The sequence below is a fragment of the Megalopta genalis genome, chromosome 5, assembly GCF_051020955.1.
Source record: "Megalopta genalis isolate 19385.01 chromosome 5, iyMegGena1_principal, whole genome shotgun sequence".
Taxonomy (NCBI): Eukaryota; Metazoa; Arthropoda; class Insecta; order Hymenoptera; family Halictidae; genus Megalopta; species Megalopta genalis.
The window spans coordinates 21,330,412-21,350,134 of record NC_135017.1 but is presented as its reverse complement, the minus strand read 5'-3'; the positions used below and the strand labels follow the sequence as shown (position 1 = coordinate 21,350,134).

General features: G+C 40.3%; 1 protein-coding gene across 3 annotated transcripts in view; it reads right to left on the bottom strand.

The window, feature by feature from the left end:
* The window catches only part of vg (transcription factor vestigial), a 162,177-nt gene that overhangs the window by 7,856 nt on the left and 134,598 nt on the right, over positions 1–19,723 (bottom strand). For all 3 annotated transcript variants that reach the window (XM_076521709.1, XM_033469255.2, XM_076521710.1), the window contains exons 4-5: positions 16,894–17,017; positions 13,848–14,074 (exon numbers count right to left, since the gene is read on the bottom strand). In XM_076521709.1, coding sequence (XP_076377824.1) covers positions 13,848–14,074; positions 16,894–17,017 — 351 coding nt within the window. The remainder of the gene's footprint in view (positions 1–13,847; positions 14,075–16,893; positions 17,018–19,723) is intronic.

Here is a 19,723-nt window from a genome sequence, read left to right as displayed (position 1 = left end):
AATTTAAAATTTCTGGTGAACACATTTTCATACTTTTCTTCCTTATTAACTTAATAAGGATAAGAATTGCTTTTTTCAATTGGTAGCGAAAATTAAAATCTCGTAAATCGTAAAATATAAATAAAACAATCACAAATTACTTATTACGTTCAACAATGCAATGTTAAATATTATGTAAATATTATTTATTCGATAGTGTTACAAATTTCTATCACTTTTCATTTATGAAAATATGCGAACGATATGGAAAGACGATCTGTCCGAGCGTTATTAAAGAACAATAATCATTCACAAACGAAGAATACAGTGGGGCCTGTTTCCGTTTGTAACCTCAGACACGCAAAAGCAGGCGAATACAAAGTTACGGATGAACGCACCTGTTATGAATGTTTCAGTATTCAATATCGCGATATCAAAGAGCATGGCAAGACGGTACAAGGAATTCCCTCCAGCATTTCCGACAAAGAAACAGCACACAAAGTCGAAGGAAATTCGGGGCGAAACTTCCCGGTACGAGGATTTTTTACTTTTATAATGTTCGCGTTTCATTGTGAACGTTTGATTATCGTTGCTGTTCCACGAGAATGTTAACGAAAGCAGTCGTAATCATTATTCATTATGGTGTAATTCCCTAAAATCGATAAAAATGTAATTGCATTAGAGAATAATGTACGTGTATAATTTAAGTGGCAATTGTATATAAATTATTACAATTATGATAGAGATATAATTAAAATACTATTTATTTTATTAGCATAAAATATTTATTATTTCCGGAGTATTTAATATATATTCCGACGATTATAGTTAAGATTGTGTTGATATCCTTGAAAATATTGCATTCTTGCTTTGTAGAAAATGTTGAACTACTTTATCTTCAAATAAATACAATTGAAATAAATTGTGACAGATCTGAGACAAGAAATTGCAATATTCTTCAACGATTGATAGCGAAGAATTGTTCGATTTAATCGAAGCAAATAATTAATGTGAAATTAGAGAAGAGAAATTACAGACTTAATATAAATTCTGTAATTAAAATAAAATGAAATAAAATTCTACATTGCCACTAGTGAATGAATAAACTTTGTCATTAACATTCTCGCGAGCTAGATTTTTATATAACATTCTTCTGACTGTGTTGCTATTGATAATACGTAGAAAGAGAGCATTAATTGTTGCTAACGAGCGAAGAAGTTCATATTTCAAATGTGACGAAGAAATTATTGGACGAAAATGTCTGGCAATAAGTTGTAGGGATTTAGTGGCTTAATTCTCGATTAATAAACGCTCATCGATGCATACGGGGTTTGAAACGGGGTGAAATCAATGTAGGGACTTTCCTTTACCACGAGTATATTGGATTTCAGCCGGCGAGGGGTTTGACCCCCATTGATAAGGGTCATCACCATGCTTTCGATACGCAACCCCCGACAGCGAGAAGGGACGGCCGGTCGCTGGGGTCCGGTTTTCGCTTTTTAGATCGGCGGTGTTCGATTTAATTGAATCCCCGTGTCCACTTTTTCTCTTCTGACATTGAACTTGCCATTTGACGTTCAAGTGATTAAACACGACCGTCTATGCAATCCTTTTTGCACTGTTTTTATTGCCGTTCTCACAACATAGACATCAATTCCTGCGAATTCCACGAAAAAACAAATCGTACGAAAATAGTTCCATCGATCGATACAATTGCATGATTTATAACTAACTTTATGCTGTAATTTTTACTTTCGTATGAATTTGTCAAACTATAAATTTTCACAAAACGAATGAAAATATACGAATGTTTCTGCTTTTCTCCTTTCTATTTTCTCTCTTTCTCTGAGTCGTGAACAATTCCCATTGTTTAACATAAATTCTAATGATGCTTCTATCTGAAAGATTTACGCTCGAATTATCTGATAAATTAAAATATTAAAGCATTTCGATAGTAACGAGATAAAGCGATGATTTGCTTCGCGTCAAAGCCGAGACGTTGCGGAATGAGGAAAACAAAATAGAAAGACCGCGGTATGAATTATTTTTTAACCGTGAAAATTCGTGTTCAACTCGAAATATTCCAACAAGATTCTGACTCATCCAATACCATGTATTTTTTCCTATGACACGTTGCACATCATTTCCCATAAATTTTCACATGCTGATCTCAAACTCCTCCCTCCCCCCTAAAAAAACATATCTACTACATCAAGATTTCGGAGAAAGATCGCTTCAGGCGAAAGACCTAAGGAAACCATGATTTCGTGAACCGATCATTATTATTTCGGTCATCGTCATTATCGCCGACCATAAATATTGCTGTACAACATTGGACGCGCCAGATCGGCGGAAAATAACGCGTCCGCGTGACAAGTATCGTTCTCCCGGCAATCGGAAAAGCTCGCTCGGACACATGTGTCCCGGCAGGGTCGAAAGGGTTAAGGACGAAGAGGACACGCGCGTTCACCGCAGAGAGGCCAGCACTCCGGTTCACCGGAGTGTCTCCGGCTGCGAACGAGCCGACTTCGAGAGATCGATATAACCGGCGGCTTTCGACCACTCCCTCCATCCGACCGGCTGACCAATCGAGGCTCGCTAGCCATCCCCGGCTACCCTGGTGTCCCTCTTTTCCATTCTCTTCCCTTTTGCTCTCACCGGCAGAAGCGGGTATACAAGCGTGGATTACGTGACGTCACCGTGCGACGCCATTTTCGAGGCGCGTGCCAGAAAGCCCCGGCTGCACCGACCCGCGGATCGAGAATATTCTCCAGAGAATGTCCCACGCGGACGAGAATTTATGGCGAAGATTCCCTGAATTAATTCTCCTGGAAATATTGAGAGCGCCTCCGCGTCGCGTCGCCTCGCGTCGCGTCGCGTCATGACCGCTCCGATCCGCTCGGCTCCGCTCCGCTCCGCGCCGCCGGCCCCTTTCTTTGTTTCCTCCTGGCCGCCGCAAACGCTTGACCAACGCGACGCTCGCCGATGGTCTCGACTCGCAACTCGCAATCGACGGTGAAATTTTGCCAGCGCGAGTCCCGTACCGCAGACGTCGCCGCAGTAGTTACGGAATGGCTGATCGTTGCTCGGTTACCAGTGTCCGATCAGCAACGCCTTATCTACTGGATTTTCCGGAAACCACGATCCAGAACGTGAACGCGTTATTAATCCTCGGAGATGGACCATTTTCGCTGCTGCAGGGTTGGCGATGCTTATGACGATTATGAGCGTCGTGTAAATTATTGGATTTTATTTGAGTTGAATTTATCGTATTTCAGTCTGCCTTGGTTTATTTTGTTGTATTTTATTCTATTCTATCTTATATTATTTTCTTATAGTTTGTTCTATTCTATTTTATTTTTTTATTTTATTTTATTCTATTGTATTCTGTTTTATTTTATTGTATTTTATTCTATTGTATTCTATTGTGTTCTATTTTATTGTATTTTATTGAATCGTATCCTATTCTATTTTATTTTGTTGTATTTTATTCTGTTATATTTCATTTTATTGTACTTTATTTTATTCTATTTTATTTGATCATATTTTATTCTAAACGATTTTATTTCATTGTATAGTATATTGTATTTTTTGTGTAATTATTAAAACATAATGTAAAAGTAAAGTCAGGACACAATTACGACCATATTTTGATGTAATTCAAAAAATAAAATCGCCCAGAACATTTGCCTCATGAAACTAATAAGATTAATCTACGAAACTGCAGCTATGTAAATCATATTCGTTGTCATTAATACATTCATTATACATTAGTTTCCTATTCAAATTTTTGTGATCCAAATTAAACAGTTCGTTTCAAAATTTAATGACAAATGTGATCCAAATCATATAATTGCAACAGATACAGTAAGATTCAACAACTTTTTAAATCTTTTAAATATTTAAATTGAAATAAAAATTGGAAGAACAATATCTGATATTTTTGAATGGAAATAAAAATTGAAACAACAATGCCTAATATTTAAATTGAAATAAAAATCGAAAGAACAATACCTGGCATTTGAATTTGAATAAAAATTGAAACAACAATGTCTAATATTTAAATTGGAATAAAAATTGAAAAAACAATACCTGATTCTTGAATTGAAATAAAAATTGAAAGTACAATACCCGATATTTGAATTTGAATAAAAATTGAAACAACGATGTCTAACATTTAAATCGTTAATTCGATATTCATTTAAATCTCGGAAACACGTTTCTACGAATATCTCATTCAACTTTCTAGTAAAAAATGTTATCGAGACGTCGGATATCACTGCAGCAATGTGAGATATTCCGCCTGCGGTGACGTAAAAGCCGCGGAAACCGCGTAAAGAAGTAAAATAAAGTGTTTGCTAGCGGCCGGTCGTATATATCATTCTCGATCAGCACGTTAATTCGACAAAATACCGTGAACGGAATTCAATCTCGTATTCACGGGAGCGAAATTCGTATTTGATTTAAACCATCTAGGGGGTCGCAACGTCTCGACGCCCCGCGCGGCTGCGTGTTCGGAAGCAATAGATTTCGCGATTTCAGTTCGTCGGTCTTCCGGTACGGATAACGAATCACGCTCGTAAATTCGTGTCTGTTCGCGGCCGCCGAGAATTAATGTTCATCGGGGAAAGATAAAAGTACGCGAACGGCATTAAATTAACATCTCCGGATCCAGTTTTACCGCGCGCAGCGTCGGCCCGCAATTTCTTCGTTTCCGCGGCACGTTCTTTCGCTACTACTCAACTTCCTGCTCGAAGAAATGTCCCGCGCGTATTTTCCACGAAGCTCACGCTGGCGTACAACATTCTCTGTTAATTGAGTTTCGATTTCTTCTACTTTTACGGACAAAACTGTTGTGTTTCACGTCGCCGGGCCGTCTCGTTGTTTTCTGAACTTCATGCGTTCGCACAAATTATCACGGTACTTATATCTCCAAAAATAACTTAAGGATGAAAGTTTATATCGTTGTAAGAGAAAATAACGTAAATATTGGAATTAATAATATTAATAATATTAATAACATAACCATGACACTGTTCTCGCATCAAAATGACGTCTAGCGAATTTTTTAATTTCCGAATTTATTCGATAGACTTGTGTCACTCGACCTGTATTATGATAAATATTGCTGAAAATCTGGATAAATATGTGCTTGTTATTTTTATGAAGCAATATTTAAAACAGCTGTAATTATAGAGCAGAAATTAATTTCGCGGATGAATATTTTCGTAGCGAACGTTGGAAGTTTATTCCCTTCAAGGAACCGTTCGCGTAATGCACTAATTTCTATCGGTGATTCCAGAATTGAACTGTTTGTTCAGCCTTCTTCTCCATCAGCGAATCACATTCAAGGAATTCCAAACATTTCCCACGGATTTCTATTCCACGAATCACAATCGATTCTCCGAAACCACCTCGATCGTGGGAATGGAGAGGGCGCTATTACCATTGTCTACTCCAGTAACAACAGAATTCACGTTTATTTACTGTCGAATCATGATGCCTGCGAACTCCTCCAGCAAAAATGTATCGTTCTCTCTGTAACCTATTTGCACAATTCCGCGGTAGAAAATTGTGTACTCGCGTTGGCAACAATTCAATACAAACTGTCCAACTTTCTTTCGGCATTCCATTCAAATACGTTGAATTTAATCTCGAATTATGTTTGAATTACATTCAATTTAATCTTGAATTATATTTCAATTATATTGAATTTAATATTGAATTATATTTCAAATACGTTGAATTTAATCTTGAATTATGTTTGAATTACATTCAATTTTATCTTGAATTATATTTCAATTATATTGAATTTAATCTCGAATTATATTTCAATTACATTGAATTTAGTCTCGAATTATATTCAAATCACATTGAATTTAATCTTGAATTATTTTTAAATTACATTGAATTTAACCTTCCATTCTATTCAATTTACATTGAATTTAATCTTCCATTATATTCAATTTACATTGAATTTAATCTTCAATTATATACATATTCCATTGGATTTAGTTTTGAATTATATTCAAATCACATTGAATTTAATCTTGAATTATATTCAAATCACATTGAATTTAATCTTGAATTATATTCAAATCACATCGAATTTAATCTTGAATTATATTCAAATCACATCGAATTTAATCTTCAAATATATTTTATCTAGATTCAATTTAATCTTGAATTATTTCAAAATCACACTGATTAATATTCTACAATATCAAGACAAAATAATTCAAGAAAAACTGAAGAAAGCCAAGATTAAAAAAAACCGAGGACATCGATATATGAATCAGAACTTATAAAAGCAACTAAACAAAGAAAAAAACCAATATTTAGCCCCTACATCTTGTAATTAACAAAGGTAATGTTTATATTGCATAAAGATCCGCAATCCAGTTATAAATACTTTCTGAAACATTTTTCACGATAGCAGGTCTACCGATTCTCCTCTCCTAAATCCGATAAAAAAACATAGTCACAGAATATCTCGCAAATCTTTCACAGACTCCATCTTCTAGCTTCAAAAAAAGTTCCTCCAAAAAGTGTGACGAACGAACCAAGGCGGACAGACGACCCGGTATACGAGGACTCTTCCGGCATCGCTTATAAGTTGTCCCGCGTCCGTGTCGAATTTGTCGATACAGGCCGGTGACGGGCAATTAAATTAATGATTTCTCCGAAGTAATAGAGACCGTCTAGGCGAAGGAGAGGAGAGGGAAGGGACGGCGTATAAAACCGGCGGCAAGCAGCGTCACACGGTGCGCCGTGACCATCTACAGTGGCCACCGTCATCAGATGTCGCACGGTAATTGCGATTTATTTCTCTTAATCGCGCTTAAACGGCAGCCAATTTATGCCGGTCGAGTTAATTTTACGCAATTATATAATTACCGGGAGGCTCGGGGCACCGCGGCACGGCCTAATCGGGGTGCCAACCGGCGTTCTAATGGCGGCACTTCAGATTCGAAGACACCGCGGCGCGGCTCGACGCGACGCGACGCCGCTCTCGGGGACGCTTCGCTCCGAAATTACCTTCTCACCCTTCGACGCGAAGTGAGTCCTTTCGAGGACTCGTTAAAGAATCTCCGCGACCTTTCTGCCGGCGAACAACTTCGAACGTTTCGCTCCTGCTTCTCTCGCGGCTGGCCAGAACGCCGTAAATTAACGAAAGCTAATGCTGTCCAACAACGCGGTAAATTCTCCTTAATTCACGCTCAGTTTGTGCACAAAACTGGACAATTTGGGAAGAAGAGAATTTATCATTTTTGAGAATCGATAACTATAATAAGGATAATCGTATCCCCTCTTCCCAAATTGTCCATTTTTGTGTCCGTTCTGAGTCCATTCTTCTTGTCCAAATTATCCAGTTTTGTCCAATCTGAACGTCAATTGGAGAGAATATATTTACCGTATTCCGTTTCAATCAGTATTTAAACTTTTAATCATTACTATTTAACACTATTTATATTTAACACCATTTTAATTACCAAAAGTGCCCAGTTACGTTCGAACTGTGGATCTTTGTGTAACATAAAAATTATCGAAGCTAATTGCGAGGCATATAAGCGAGATGACGATGTACTTCCTTTTGTTCTAATTGCAATAAGCTAAAAATAATGAAACAATAGCCTTAAATTTGTCTAACGTCTTCATGGTTTCGTGTTCGATCCGTTCATTTATCCCATAAATGCATAATATCCGCGATCTAGTTACAATGATTAGAAACTTGTCGATTAAAACAATTTCATACAAGGAGAAAACAATTTGTATTTATTGTGCGCCTACGTTTCTTGGAATACTGAAATATCGTGGAGAAAAGAACAGAATTTTATACCAATTTAAAAAAAGAACGGAAAAACATTCATACTTAACAAGGTAAAAATTTACTTAAAAATTTCCATTACGAGTTGGACTTATTAAAGTGCGGCAAGGATTCGAAGGACATCTTTGAACAATTTTTAATACAAATCATTTCCTATGTTCTATGTTCTTCTATGTTTTTTCTGTGTAATTAATAGACTGCGGATTTTATGGATCTTCGATGAAACCGAATGGAAGCAATCCAAACAGACGAATTAAACCAATCGAAGAGCATCGGTGCACTGGTTTCATTTCGTTGAAATAATTAAAGAAAGACACTCATACCTTGCAATTAATGCAGCCAATTTGTATTATCGCAGTCTAATAATCGCTTTCAAAATTTTCTATCACCAATTTTATTATTATTCTACTATCAATACTACTCTCAATTCTCTATTTATCTATTGAAATAATCGCCGAGTCACTGCCGAGTCGTTCGAGCACAAAAGGGGTTGAAAAACCCGTGGGACAAGAGGCTCTAACGAGAGAAGAAAAAAAGAAAGAAAACGTAGGACACAAAGCAGGACGTCCAACTTTCCGTGAATCGCCGAAAACTGTCGCCGGATCGGAATACGATTTACAAAAATCTGGCAGTCGGAGCCTTTTTTTCCGGGCGGCGAGTCGCGCGGGATCGGCATTCGCCGGAGCCGAGGAAGGAGGGGGGAGTCCTCCTCTCTTATTTATTCATTAATTTCTAGAATCGATGTTTGACTCGACGAGGTCGCGGCTACTCGGAACCGGCGAGCGTGCACAACGGGCCCTTACGGTAGCACACGCCAGTTAGAATAATGAGCGTTGCCGACATTCCGGCAAGTAAATTCTTGAAAACTCGTTTGGTCGGTCCGATCTGCGAACCAACTCTCAATCTGTGAGCCACTAGCCGAGAAGCGCGCGAGCCCGGGAGCGCGCGAGCGCGCGAACGTAAGCGTTTCCTAAATTGGCCCTAAATCTCTCTGGCCATTCGGTCGTGAAACGTTTTCCAGCAACGAGCACCGAAACTTCTTCTAGCCGATTTTTGCGACGGATTCTTCTCGACGTTCTCCAGAGAATTTTGACGAAAAACTTCGACTGGTTTCGCCTCGGCCTTTCATATGTTCCTGGAAAACGCCGGCCGCAGAGGAGACTTTCGGTTCGCGCGTTCGCTAGCGATTAAACGTGGGCAAATTGTTTGGTGAGACTTAAAATGTTCATTTCTCCGCCGATCGACCGAGCACGTTTCACCTGCGGTCTGTGTGCGGAATACGGGGTAATCGAGAGAGCAATTAACACTAGGTTTACAGCTGCGTTTTATATCGCTCCGTAAAAGTAGCAAGAATATGTTTATTTAGAGACCCAGCGATTTTTATGTATTTTCTCGTGATAATGGAGGCAAATCCTTCTCACTAGTCCATTTATGTTCCCATGAAACGAAAGGAGTCTATATTTCGTTGTTTTCTAAACAAAAAGATTACTTTTGTTTCGACTTAATTCTTTGCAGCTCGATTTTTTAATCAGCGTAACTAATTTGAAATCGCAACCGAAAATATGAAAATATCGATCTGCAAATATCAATTAACAAGTTATTCTATCATTATTTTTATAGTAATTACAACGACATTTGACAATGCGCTGACAATGCACTGGTAATGCACCGGCAATGCAATTCACTTTACTGAAACTTTGAACAGTTTGAACAGCCACGTTTACCATGTTGTTTAATTTCATTACATTTTTCGAAATAAAAATTGTGGTAAATCGACTGAACATTAGAGGGTTTAATCGTGATGCGATGTTTTTTTTTTGATAAATCTTGTCCCATCGAATTTTTCAATCAACAGTGGCACGACGATACCGAAAGAAATTGACGGAAATAAAGGAGAAAAGAGGAGAATGGAGGAGAGGAATCTAACGTTTCTGCAATTGGTACGTTGACATGACCAAAATGGCTACTGGAAGAGGGTCGAACCCGTGGTGTGTGAAATCAATGACAGTGAAAGGGACGAGAGTGGAGAAGTGAAACTCTAGTATCGATTTTCGACCCTTAAATTTCGGTGTACGCGAAACTGAACCGAGCCAGCCCCACTTGTCAATTTACGTGCAAATTATGTTTATTTAAAATACCTCGACGCTTTCGTGGCACACCAATAAATTGTTCACGTAAATGTTTGTGCTACAAAATGAATAAACTCTATGAAATAATTTATTTCAGACCTTAATTTGAAGATAGAAATAATATCGACTCGTTCGAGACAAAGGGATTTCGAATAATAAACTATTTCTTTATTTCAATCAATCGAAAGAAATAATGCTGAAAATAATAACGAACGAACTTATTTCTCGCAGAGAAATAATAATAAAAAAATAGTATAATGAACGGAAAGATAACATTTTATGAAATTCTCACAACAATATTTGCTCCTGTCGCAAATAAATAATCCGCAAAATAATAATGAACGAAAATACTTTATTTCACGAGATCTCCACGACAATTTTTGTTTAAAGCAGAAAAACGATAAACCAGCCCCAAACATTATTTAACGAAATTTACTTCATTATTTCAAAGAGTTGTTTCAAAGGGTTATCTCGAAGAATTATTTCGAAGAATTATGGAATAAAATAACACGTCGATCGAAATGATATTTCAAATGATCTGATTTGGACCGTGTGCCGAGAGATCTGGCAACGGGAACATCGATATCGGACGAATGAAAATCGTGGCTGCAGATCGCTCGGATCGAACACGGCGGGGCGAAAATAAAGCGGCAGCCAAGACACGGAAGTTCCTGAGCGTGGCGGAACGTTACGTCAAAAGTCACGGACGTGCTACATGAAATCGCGTGAGAATGCCTCGGGGTAACGTGGAAGGCGTGTTGGCTGCAACGACGTGCAGACAGATGGGAGTGGTCTCCGCAATCACGATGGGCGTGGTATTTTCACGGCGTGCTGCAGCTGCACCCTCCAGTTGCAATTCGTGCGCGCTGCATTTGCCTTCGAACGCCGAGGCGAATTGAGCGACGCGAAATTTATTCGCTACTCCTGCGTCTCCTTGCGCGATCACGCCGATTCGATTGTAAGAATTTTATTAAATTACTGAGATTCCAGTTTCGACATTCTTTTCGCGGTCGCCGAAGTGGAATCGTCGGTGCGACGACTTTTTTGCTGCTTCGCGAATTGCGAAGCCGGCGAAATACGGCAATAACTATTGCGAATTATAGTTTTATATTCTATTTGAAATTTTATTTGAAATTGTATTTGTAATTGTATTTTTAATTGTATTTGTAATTGTATTTGTAATTGCTTCGTAATTGTACTTATAATTGTATTTGTAATTGTATTTGTAATTGCTTCGTAATTGTACTTGTAATTGTATTTGTAATTGTATTTGTAATTGTATTTGTAATTGTATTTGTAATTGTATTTGTAATTGTATTTGTAATTGTATTTGTAATTGTATTTGTAACTGCAATTGTTTTTATAATTGTAATTGCAATTGTACTTGTAATTGCATTTGTAATTGTACTTGTAATTGTAATTGTAACTGCAATTGTATTCATAATTGTAATTGTAATTGCATTTGTAATTGTATTTGTCATTGTATTTGCCATTGTACTTGTAATTATATTTAAAAGTATACTTCTACTTATAACTGTATTTGTAATTGTATTTGCAATTGTATTTTCATATTGCAGACGTGAAATTAAATACACGCTTCTAATTTTCAGAGATTAAGAACAACAAATATATTATTTAAATGCCAGCACAATGTTCAAAATTCAAGTGCAAATAGTAGAAGCATATTTAACTGACAATGACTATTTTTATTTTGATTACCTATATATTGATATCTTGAATTTATATCTGGAATTTAATGCAATTACAATCAAATCTTTCAGAGCCATGGGTAATTAATCAGCGTAAAAATTAATGTTCAAGTCCGAGCAAATAATTTCGCCGTCCTCATACGAATAGATTAGAATTTAGATTTTAAAATGTAAACTCTCTACTACAATAAGAAGACAATTGAAATAAATGATAAAATCGCTATAAATCGAATGAACTCTAAATTATCCGAACAATAAATTCGATCGGTAAACAATACATGGTCGACGAACAATAACACTGTCTCTCGCAATGACGAAAACGATTTACAATAAATTTAACCCCGCTGGTATCGCGATCACCCCGCAGTTCAAATGAAGTTATCTCGCTGGTTCTCCGCATCCATCGTGAAAAATGCCGGACAATTATTCTAATGATCACCGCGGTGAAAATATGTCGTTCCTTTTATTCGCCGGGCAGATAAAAATCCCACTAAATTCGCGCCGCGCAGCTGGATATTTCGCCGCGGAATCAAGCGATCGAGCTGCGGAAAGAGAGTCCGGGCGCGGGGCCTCGATCTCGGGGCCCCGGGTCCCGGAACCATGGAAAAAAGGTGAGTCCGCGGCTCGCGGCGCAGCATCGTCGCGAGCGCAGCGCGCAGGTTACCGCGTGCTTTTTATTCGCGATTTACATGATAAATCTCGTCAGGAGGACCGACTCGACATCAAAGTTGAAAGGCCGAGGAGGAGCGTCCGAGCGGGTCGTTTGTATCGGCCGGGCCCCGTCCCGGCCCGGCCCGGCCCGAGCGAGAGAGCGGAGGCAGAATGGCGCGCAGGTAGCGCAAGAAAGGTCGGTCGGCCCCTCAGATGCTCGCAATTAATAAGAGCTTAATGGGAGCCGCGGGGCCGATATAGCGCCGCCACGTTCGGGGCCCGTTTCTTCGTTGTTCTCCCACCGAAATCATCGATGCCGACAACAAAAAGCCACGGCACGGCCGTAAAACATTTCGCTCCACTCGACGGAGGTGCTCGGGACACGTCCCCGCAAAAAGGGCCGCTCCTTTTTAACCCCCGCGCGGGCCCCCTCGGCGAATTATATAAGAGACGGGGAAGATCGTCCCTTTCCGGGGGATTAGGGCCCAGTCGAGGAAGAATTCGACGGCCGAACTGTGTCGCGTAATATACTAAACTCGAATGCCTGAAATGTTTAACCCCTCGCGATCTGGCTACGAGTCGGATTTCCCATAGACGCGATCGGCTAAATACCAACGTTATTTATTTCGTCGTAATTGAAACGAAATTTCCGTTTACTGAAATCAGAGTCTACGAATGGAAGCAGTCGACGACGGACGAGAAACAAAAATTGCATCGTTCTGGCAGCGCAATCATTATGGTCGACGCAGCTGTGAAATTAATTGCTGTGCGACGGGGTTGATTCGCAAAATCTACCATTGTAATGTGTTGGGATTGTTCGATTGTATCTGCTTTTGCACGCAAGGAATTAATAATTGTATTAATACAATTTTGAGAACCATATTTTGTGCTACGATTTTCAGAATAAAATAGCGCGCGATTCTTGAAACGTTTCGATGGCGCATAGAAGAAAAACAATTAAATAATTATTATGAATGAAATATCTACTTTTACGCAAAATAAAAAGTGTCTACGTTGATTGTATGAAAAGTCAGTCAGTCACGTGAAAATCTCTTCCCTCCTTCAATCATTTTAATAAGTTGTACACGGTACAAAAATATTCTCAAATTCTTCTAACGTTTTTACGATTTTATATTCGATCAGTCATATTTATAAAAAATTCATAAAATCCGCGAACAAAATATATAATTTTACTTCCGTTACACTTCTATACTATACTTCGGTCATCTTTCTTCCATTGTGCAGTGTTCGAAGTGTACAGAAAGTGTGCGAGAATGACTGAAAAAGAGGAAAGTAATTTTCATCAGAGGCTCGCATTGGCCCCAGAACGTTAACTTCGACAATTTTTATTTCGCCTAAAAATCCGCGATCCATGAACAGAGATTCTGTAAAAAGAACTCCGCGAACAACTTTCCCGCACGCCGGAAAATATTCTGCTCGGCCGAGCGAAGTGAAACGTGCAGACCAATGCCAGACGTGGCGCACACACGTGTAACACCTCTAATCGATAAGACGTCCGCGACTGGCGAAATGAACCCTCGTTTTACTCACCGGAAAGGGGTGCATACGGGCCGTGGGGGTAAGGGGGTGCGGAGGAAGCGTCGACGAGTGACTGCGACGGCGTCGCCGACGTCCAGTCCTTGTAGGAGGCCGCGGCGTGCGCGTGGTGCGCCGCATGGTGGGACGTATGGTGGCCGAGTCCTCGTGCACCACCCAACAACAGGCCACCGTAACTCGTCACGGCCGCCATATTATGGTGGTGATACTCGTGCACAGCTCTGCAACAAACCGTGAAAATCGTTCGCCTTTTACATCTCCGTCCGCCATGTAGGGCAGCGGAGCCGGTTACTGTGCGCCGACCAAATTGCCCCGCGTCTTTCGCTTCGTTTTCGGTTTTAATTAATTTCACACAGCGCATCGAATTTCCTTTACACTTCCACCATGCTCGCTCCTTTAATCAAACAATTTAATATGTATCATTCGACGAGCCACTTACGCGGCACGAAGTTAATTAGTTTATTCTTCGATCTTGTTTCGATTAACTTTACATATGAAATTCTCGTGTCTTCTTTCGTTTCGTTCATTTCTGAGTAAAAAAAAGGAGAGAGAAAAAATCAAGAAAATTGAGAACACGTATTATTCGATAGACGTATAAAGACAGTTACGCTGGTGTAACGTTGATTACTTTATTCTTGTACGTTGTCTCCGCGTTTAATTAACTTCACATTGATCGAACAAGCGTATCGAATCGTTTCGCTTCTTCGTTCGGGCACAAACAAATGTAATATAAATGAATATAAAAAGTGCTCGCGATGCCCATGATTCGCAACGAAGCGAAGGCACAGCGATCGGGGCCACAGTAACCGGCTCCGCTGTCCTAGGACAAGCCAAGATCCTAGCAAGAACGAAGGACGGATGAAAACTAACAGAAAATAAAGAAGAGAGGAGGGAAAAGAGGAGAAAAGAAAGAGCGGAGCAGGGTGGAGCGAAATGAGAGAGGGAGGGGAAGAGGGTGGCGCGAGAGAGACGGAAGAAAAGAATTCTCGATATCGTGCCTCTTCTCAAGAACGGTGACAGACTGGTAATTTATACGGCGGCCGACGCAAGATCAGCGCTAAAGATCTCTCGAGCAGTGGTACCTGCTCCCGACGGTTTTCTGTATTTTTCACGTCTCGTTTTCTCTTTGCCTCCGCCGTTCTCTCTTCTTCCCACCGTCTCTCTCTCTCTCTCTCTCTCTCTCTCTCTCTTTTTCTTTTGCTCTCTCGCTCTTTTTCTCCGCGCCGCCTTTTGTACGGTTCTTTAATAGGACCTCTCTCGTTCTGGCGCGCGTTCTCGGCTCCCTCTCCCCCTCCCCTCTTTCCTCGATTTCTCGTGATTTTTCTCGGATTTTTTCTGCCTTTTTTTCCGAACCCCCCCGGCCCCGCCGGCGGGGCCCGCTTCGCCTTCGACTCGGGTTCGCCTTCGCCGGGGCTCGTTTCCCGTCTCGTGCGCGGCACGACATTCATTTCTGACGGTTTATCCCGGCAGGCTATCGCGTAATGACCGTGTCGCGCCTGCCGGAGGTGGATTTTTGGAATGCGTGAAACATTGGCCGCATTATCGTCCGTTAATTGAACGGACGAGGCTCGCGGCCGTTCCGTCGATTTGTCACGAGACGGTTTCGCGCGCGACGCGCGAAACACGGGCTTCGAGTGTGAAACCGGTCGAATTTAAAATGGAGCACGCCGCCGCGGGACCGGATGGATGAGATTCTTTCGGGGGGCAGGGGGGGAGAGGCTTCTTCCACGGCTGTTCGTAAATATGCGATGCAATCGGATCGGATCGGATCCGGGGAGCCGCGGCCGGCCCGATCCGGCAGTTAAAACGAATGTACAACTACCGTTTTATGGATTATTAAAGCAGCGCGCGACGGCCGCGGATGATTTTAATGAGAGCGGGGTAGGTGTCGGACACGCACTCGCGTTCAATTAAGATTCAGTTCGCTCTCGCGTCGATCGCTTCGATCCGGAAACCGCTCCCATGCGGAAAAATTGCGAAATTTCGGCGATGGAGAACGGTGGCGCGGCGGATGTTATTGTATTTTGGGAATGCGCGCGCGCGCGCACGCGGATTGGTTTTGTAAAGTTTTGAAGTTTGAAGTGAAATGCGTTCAGAGATGAAATTTTGACTTTCGGTTTATTCGGCGACGATGTCCGCGAGCGATTGGAAACTGCGTTGCGGCGAGGCTGCGAACGAACCGAGATCAGTGTTGTGTAAAATATTGCTTCGCGTCGGCCATTTTTATTGGATCTAGCGAATAGTTTGTTAGAATTTTTGGCCGGATTTCATATTTGAAATATTCACCTTGTAAATTGCTTTCGGTTCACGTTATGACTTTACATCGCGATTTATGTTTGGCACGATGATAATTATATAGCGATAAAATGATCGAATAAAGACAATCGTGATTGCTTCGGCTTGAACTCAGAAAATTGCAATTCTTCGAACTTCTATAATTGAATGGTCATAAAATTTTGTAATAGAATTTTTGCCGATCAAAAACTGGCCAAAAATTGCATTCAATGAATTCTTAGAAAATTCTTTCTTGATTTAAGTTTAGCAAATACGATATTTTGATTAAGCACACGTCTAAACTCGCTAATTTTGTGATTGAATAAAATAACAAATATAATAGAGTATAATTACAATAATAAATATAAATATGTGAATATAATCATAATACTAAATACAAATGTGTAAGTATCATTATACTAATAAATATAAATATATAAATATAACTATAATAATAAAAACGAATATGCAAGTATAATTATACTAATAAATATAAATATATAAATATAATTATAATAATACGTACGAATATGCAAGTATAATTATAATAATAAATATAAATATATAAACATAATTATATCAACGAATAAAAATGTATAAATATAACTATATTTATATTCGACGATGGCGATCAAAAATATCAAGAAAGAAACGAGAGAATCAGTAATAAGTAACGTTACAAAGCACCGTAAATTTGTATTCGCGCGACAGAATGTTCATTCCTTGCCGCTTATCTGAAGCAGATAAAATCGTTAAATGGTCTCACCTGTGGTGGTATTGTGGGTAATGAGGATGCCATGGATCCGTTGGATATTCATAGCCTTGGCCAGGATGCTGACTGTCCCAAAAGGAAGCCGGGAAGTTCCTCATGGACATGGGAGAGATGTTTTCTGCAAAAAACGAACGCACAGGCATCCTCTCATTAACATTTGAAACAACAAATCGCTGTAAGCCGGTAATTTTATGAATAACAAAATCATTGTTCGGCATCGAGAGATTTCGTTGGCGATCCAAAAATTCGGACAACAATAAGACAACTTTGCCGTTGTAAAAATCGCGGAACACGCCGCGAGGCCGACTGACGCGAACGATTAATTCAAGCACAATGACGGACGCGTCGACCTCGGCATCAGAACCGAGCGCAGTGATGCGTCTGCTCGACTAAAAAATTGTTTCGATGCTGTATACGGGACTTCGGGAACTCCGGATGCTCTCTTTGCGCAACGTGCTTTTTCTAAAGTCGCGGGAAAGCCGAACGATCCATAGACGGATGACGCGGTAATAACCTTCGACGATGAATCACGCGGTGTCTTCCGTCGATCCAGGATCGATTGACCCGGATCTTCTGGGACCGATCGATCAAGCCTGCGCTCGACGCGACTCGACGCGACTCGACGCAACAATTTCTATCGAAAGCGAGCGAACCCGGGCGAAAGCGAGGAATGTTTATTAAAATATTTGTATCGTTTCCCACGGGCCAGCACACGCGATTCTTTCGAGGGCTCACGACGATAAACGAGTAGCCGGATCCCACGAGATCGAACCGCACGACAGAAAGGTACCGCTCGGTTGTTTTACAAGCGACCACTCCGAAGCCAGAAGCTTGTCGTGTATCCTCCCGCGAGTCTCCGGGTCCTTGGTCCCAGGATTCCTTTTTCTCTCCTCGAATCTCTCCTTTGGCCAATCCAACACACATATTCGAAGGTTGAACCAACGAGGTCGAGCCGGCCGGACGATTTATACTTCTAATTCCTCCTCTCGCCTCTTCCTCGATCCTCATCTACGGCCGCCTACAGCTGCTCTTAACTATCCCCATGGCGACCGTGTCGACGACTAATTTATCCCGGCTCGTGGAACTACCATTATTTAACGTTACCAGTGTCAACCGGGAGATATTGTTTGAATACAGCAACCTTTGGCCCCCTCGGATATCTCCGGGCTCCCGCTGCGCCGTCGATCGATCCGATGATTACGCGACACGAATAACTTCATTTTAACCCTTAGAGGAGCAATCCCGGGTCCGGCCAGGCCACCAATTATGTGCTCGTTTCAACGTCGATTCACGGTTTACGACGAGACACGTTTCTGGAATCGAGTCGGCCAGTCGGCAACTGTGGACGATTCCGCGGGCGAAGACTCGTTCGGTGTGATTTTCGTAATTAATTGCTGGCTCGTAATTTGGAGAGTTTACTGTGTCGTCGTTTAATACTGTGAGAACTTATGTCGTTCTGTTTATAATTTTTCTTACTTTTTAGATCGATGTTTAGGGATACATCAATTTATTTTTTTAGGGTATTAGCGGCCACGTTATAATTGCTCTTGTATCTCAAAGAAAATTGATCTCTATTTTGAGGAAATTGGTAATTATTTTGTCGCGACTGTGATTTATATATTTATTATTTTGTCTGGTCATTTTTATCGCGATTGGAGAAAGTATTAATTAAGTAATTAGTTCCATAGCGTGAAATATGGTTTATATATTATAAAATCTATCGTCCAATGATAAAATGTATATTTTCTTATATCAGCAATTTCTACAGACAATTTAGTTGATTGACTTTGACTAGTTTTGTTACACTTTATGCAATAACTGCGACGTTAATAATTTAATGATTGAGATAAGTACTATATTAGATATTGCAATAATCCTTGAATTCATTTCTGGACATTTAAATTGAATGCAAAGAGCAATTTGTGTGCTCGATTATATAATTATTCTGGACTTATCTCTAACTTGCTGATAATATTCATGATAACTTACTTCGTGTATGAATATTAATGAGTATTTAAGATAGACCAAGATGTACAGAGATAACACAGTGTTACCTTTATTACAGCTGCTTTGACATCGTTGTTAAAAACAGTAGTAAAAAAGCGTTTGCTAAAAACTGTCGCTTTAACGTCGTTGTTAAAAAACAGTAGCCAAAAGCGATTGCTAAAACCAGTTGCTATAAACAGTTGCTAAAATCAGTAGCTTTGACATCGTTGCTAAAAACAGTAGCCAAAAGCGATTGCTAAGAACTGTCGCTTTAACATCGTTGCTAAAAAACAGTAGCCAAAAGCGATTGCTAAAACTAACTGCTAAAAAGAGTTGCTAAAATCAGTAGCTTCGACATCGTTGCTAAAAACAGTAGCCAAAAGCGATTGCTAAAACCAGCTGCTAGAAACAGTTGCTAAAAACATTTTCTTCGACATCGTTGCTAAAAAAAAAACGATAGCCAAAATCTTTAACAAAAAGCAGTAGCTCCGACATCGTTGCTAAAAATTCAATCAGCTTAAAACTGATTTTATCCCGTGCACTGTGCATGACACATCTGTGGTTACATCGAGCCACGCGGAGGATTAAATGAAACCCGGAGAAAAATAAAAAAGAAGAAAAAAAAACGACCGTTCCGTGGCCGAAAGAGTACCGTACGGCCGATGAACATATTAACAAGGGCCCGAAGAAGCAGAGGGCTCGGGGAGAGATCGAAAAATTTCGAATCGATCGGCGATCTCCGAAGGGGCCGACGCGGCCCGACGACGATACTTTAATCCGATTGGGTATCGGGTCGTCCCGGTAACAACTGACCCGCGACACTTTAAGCATAAAGAAG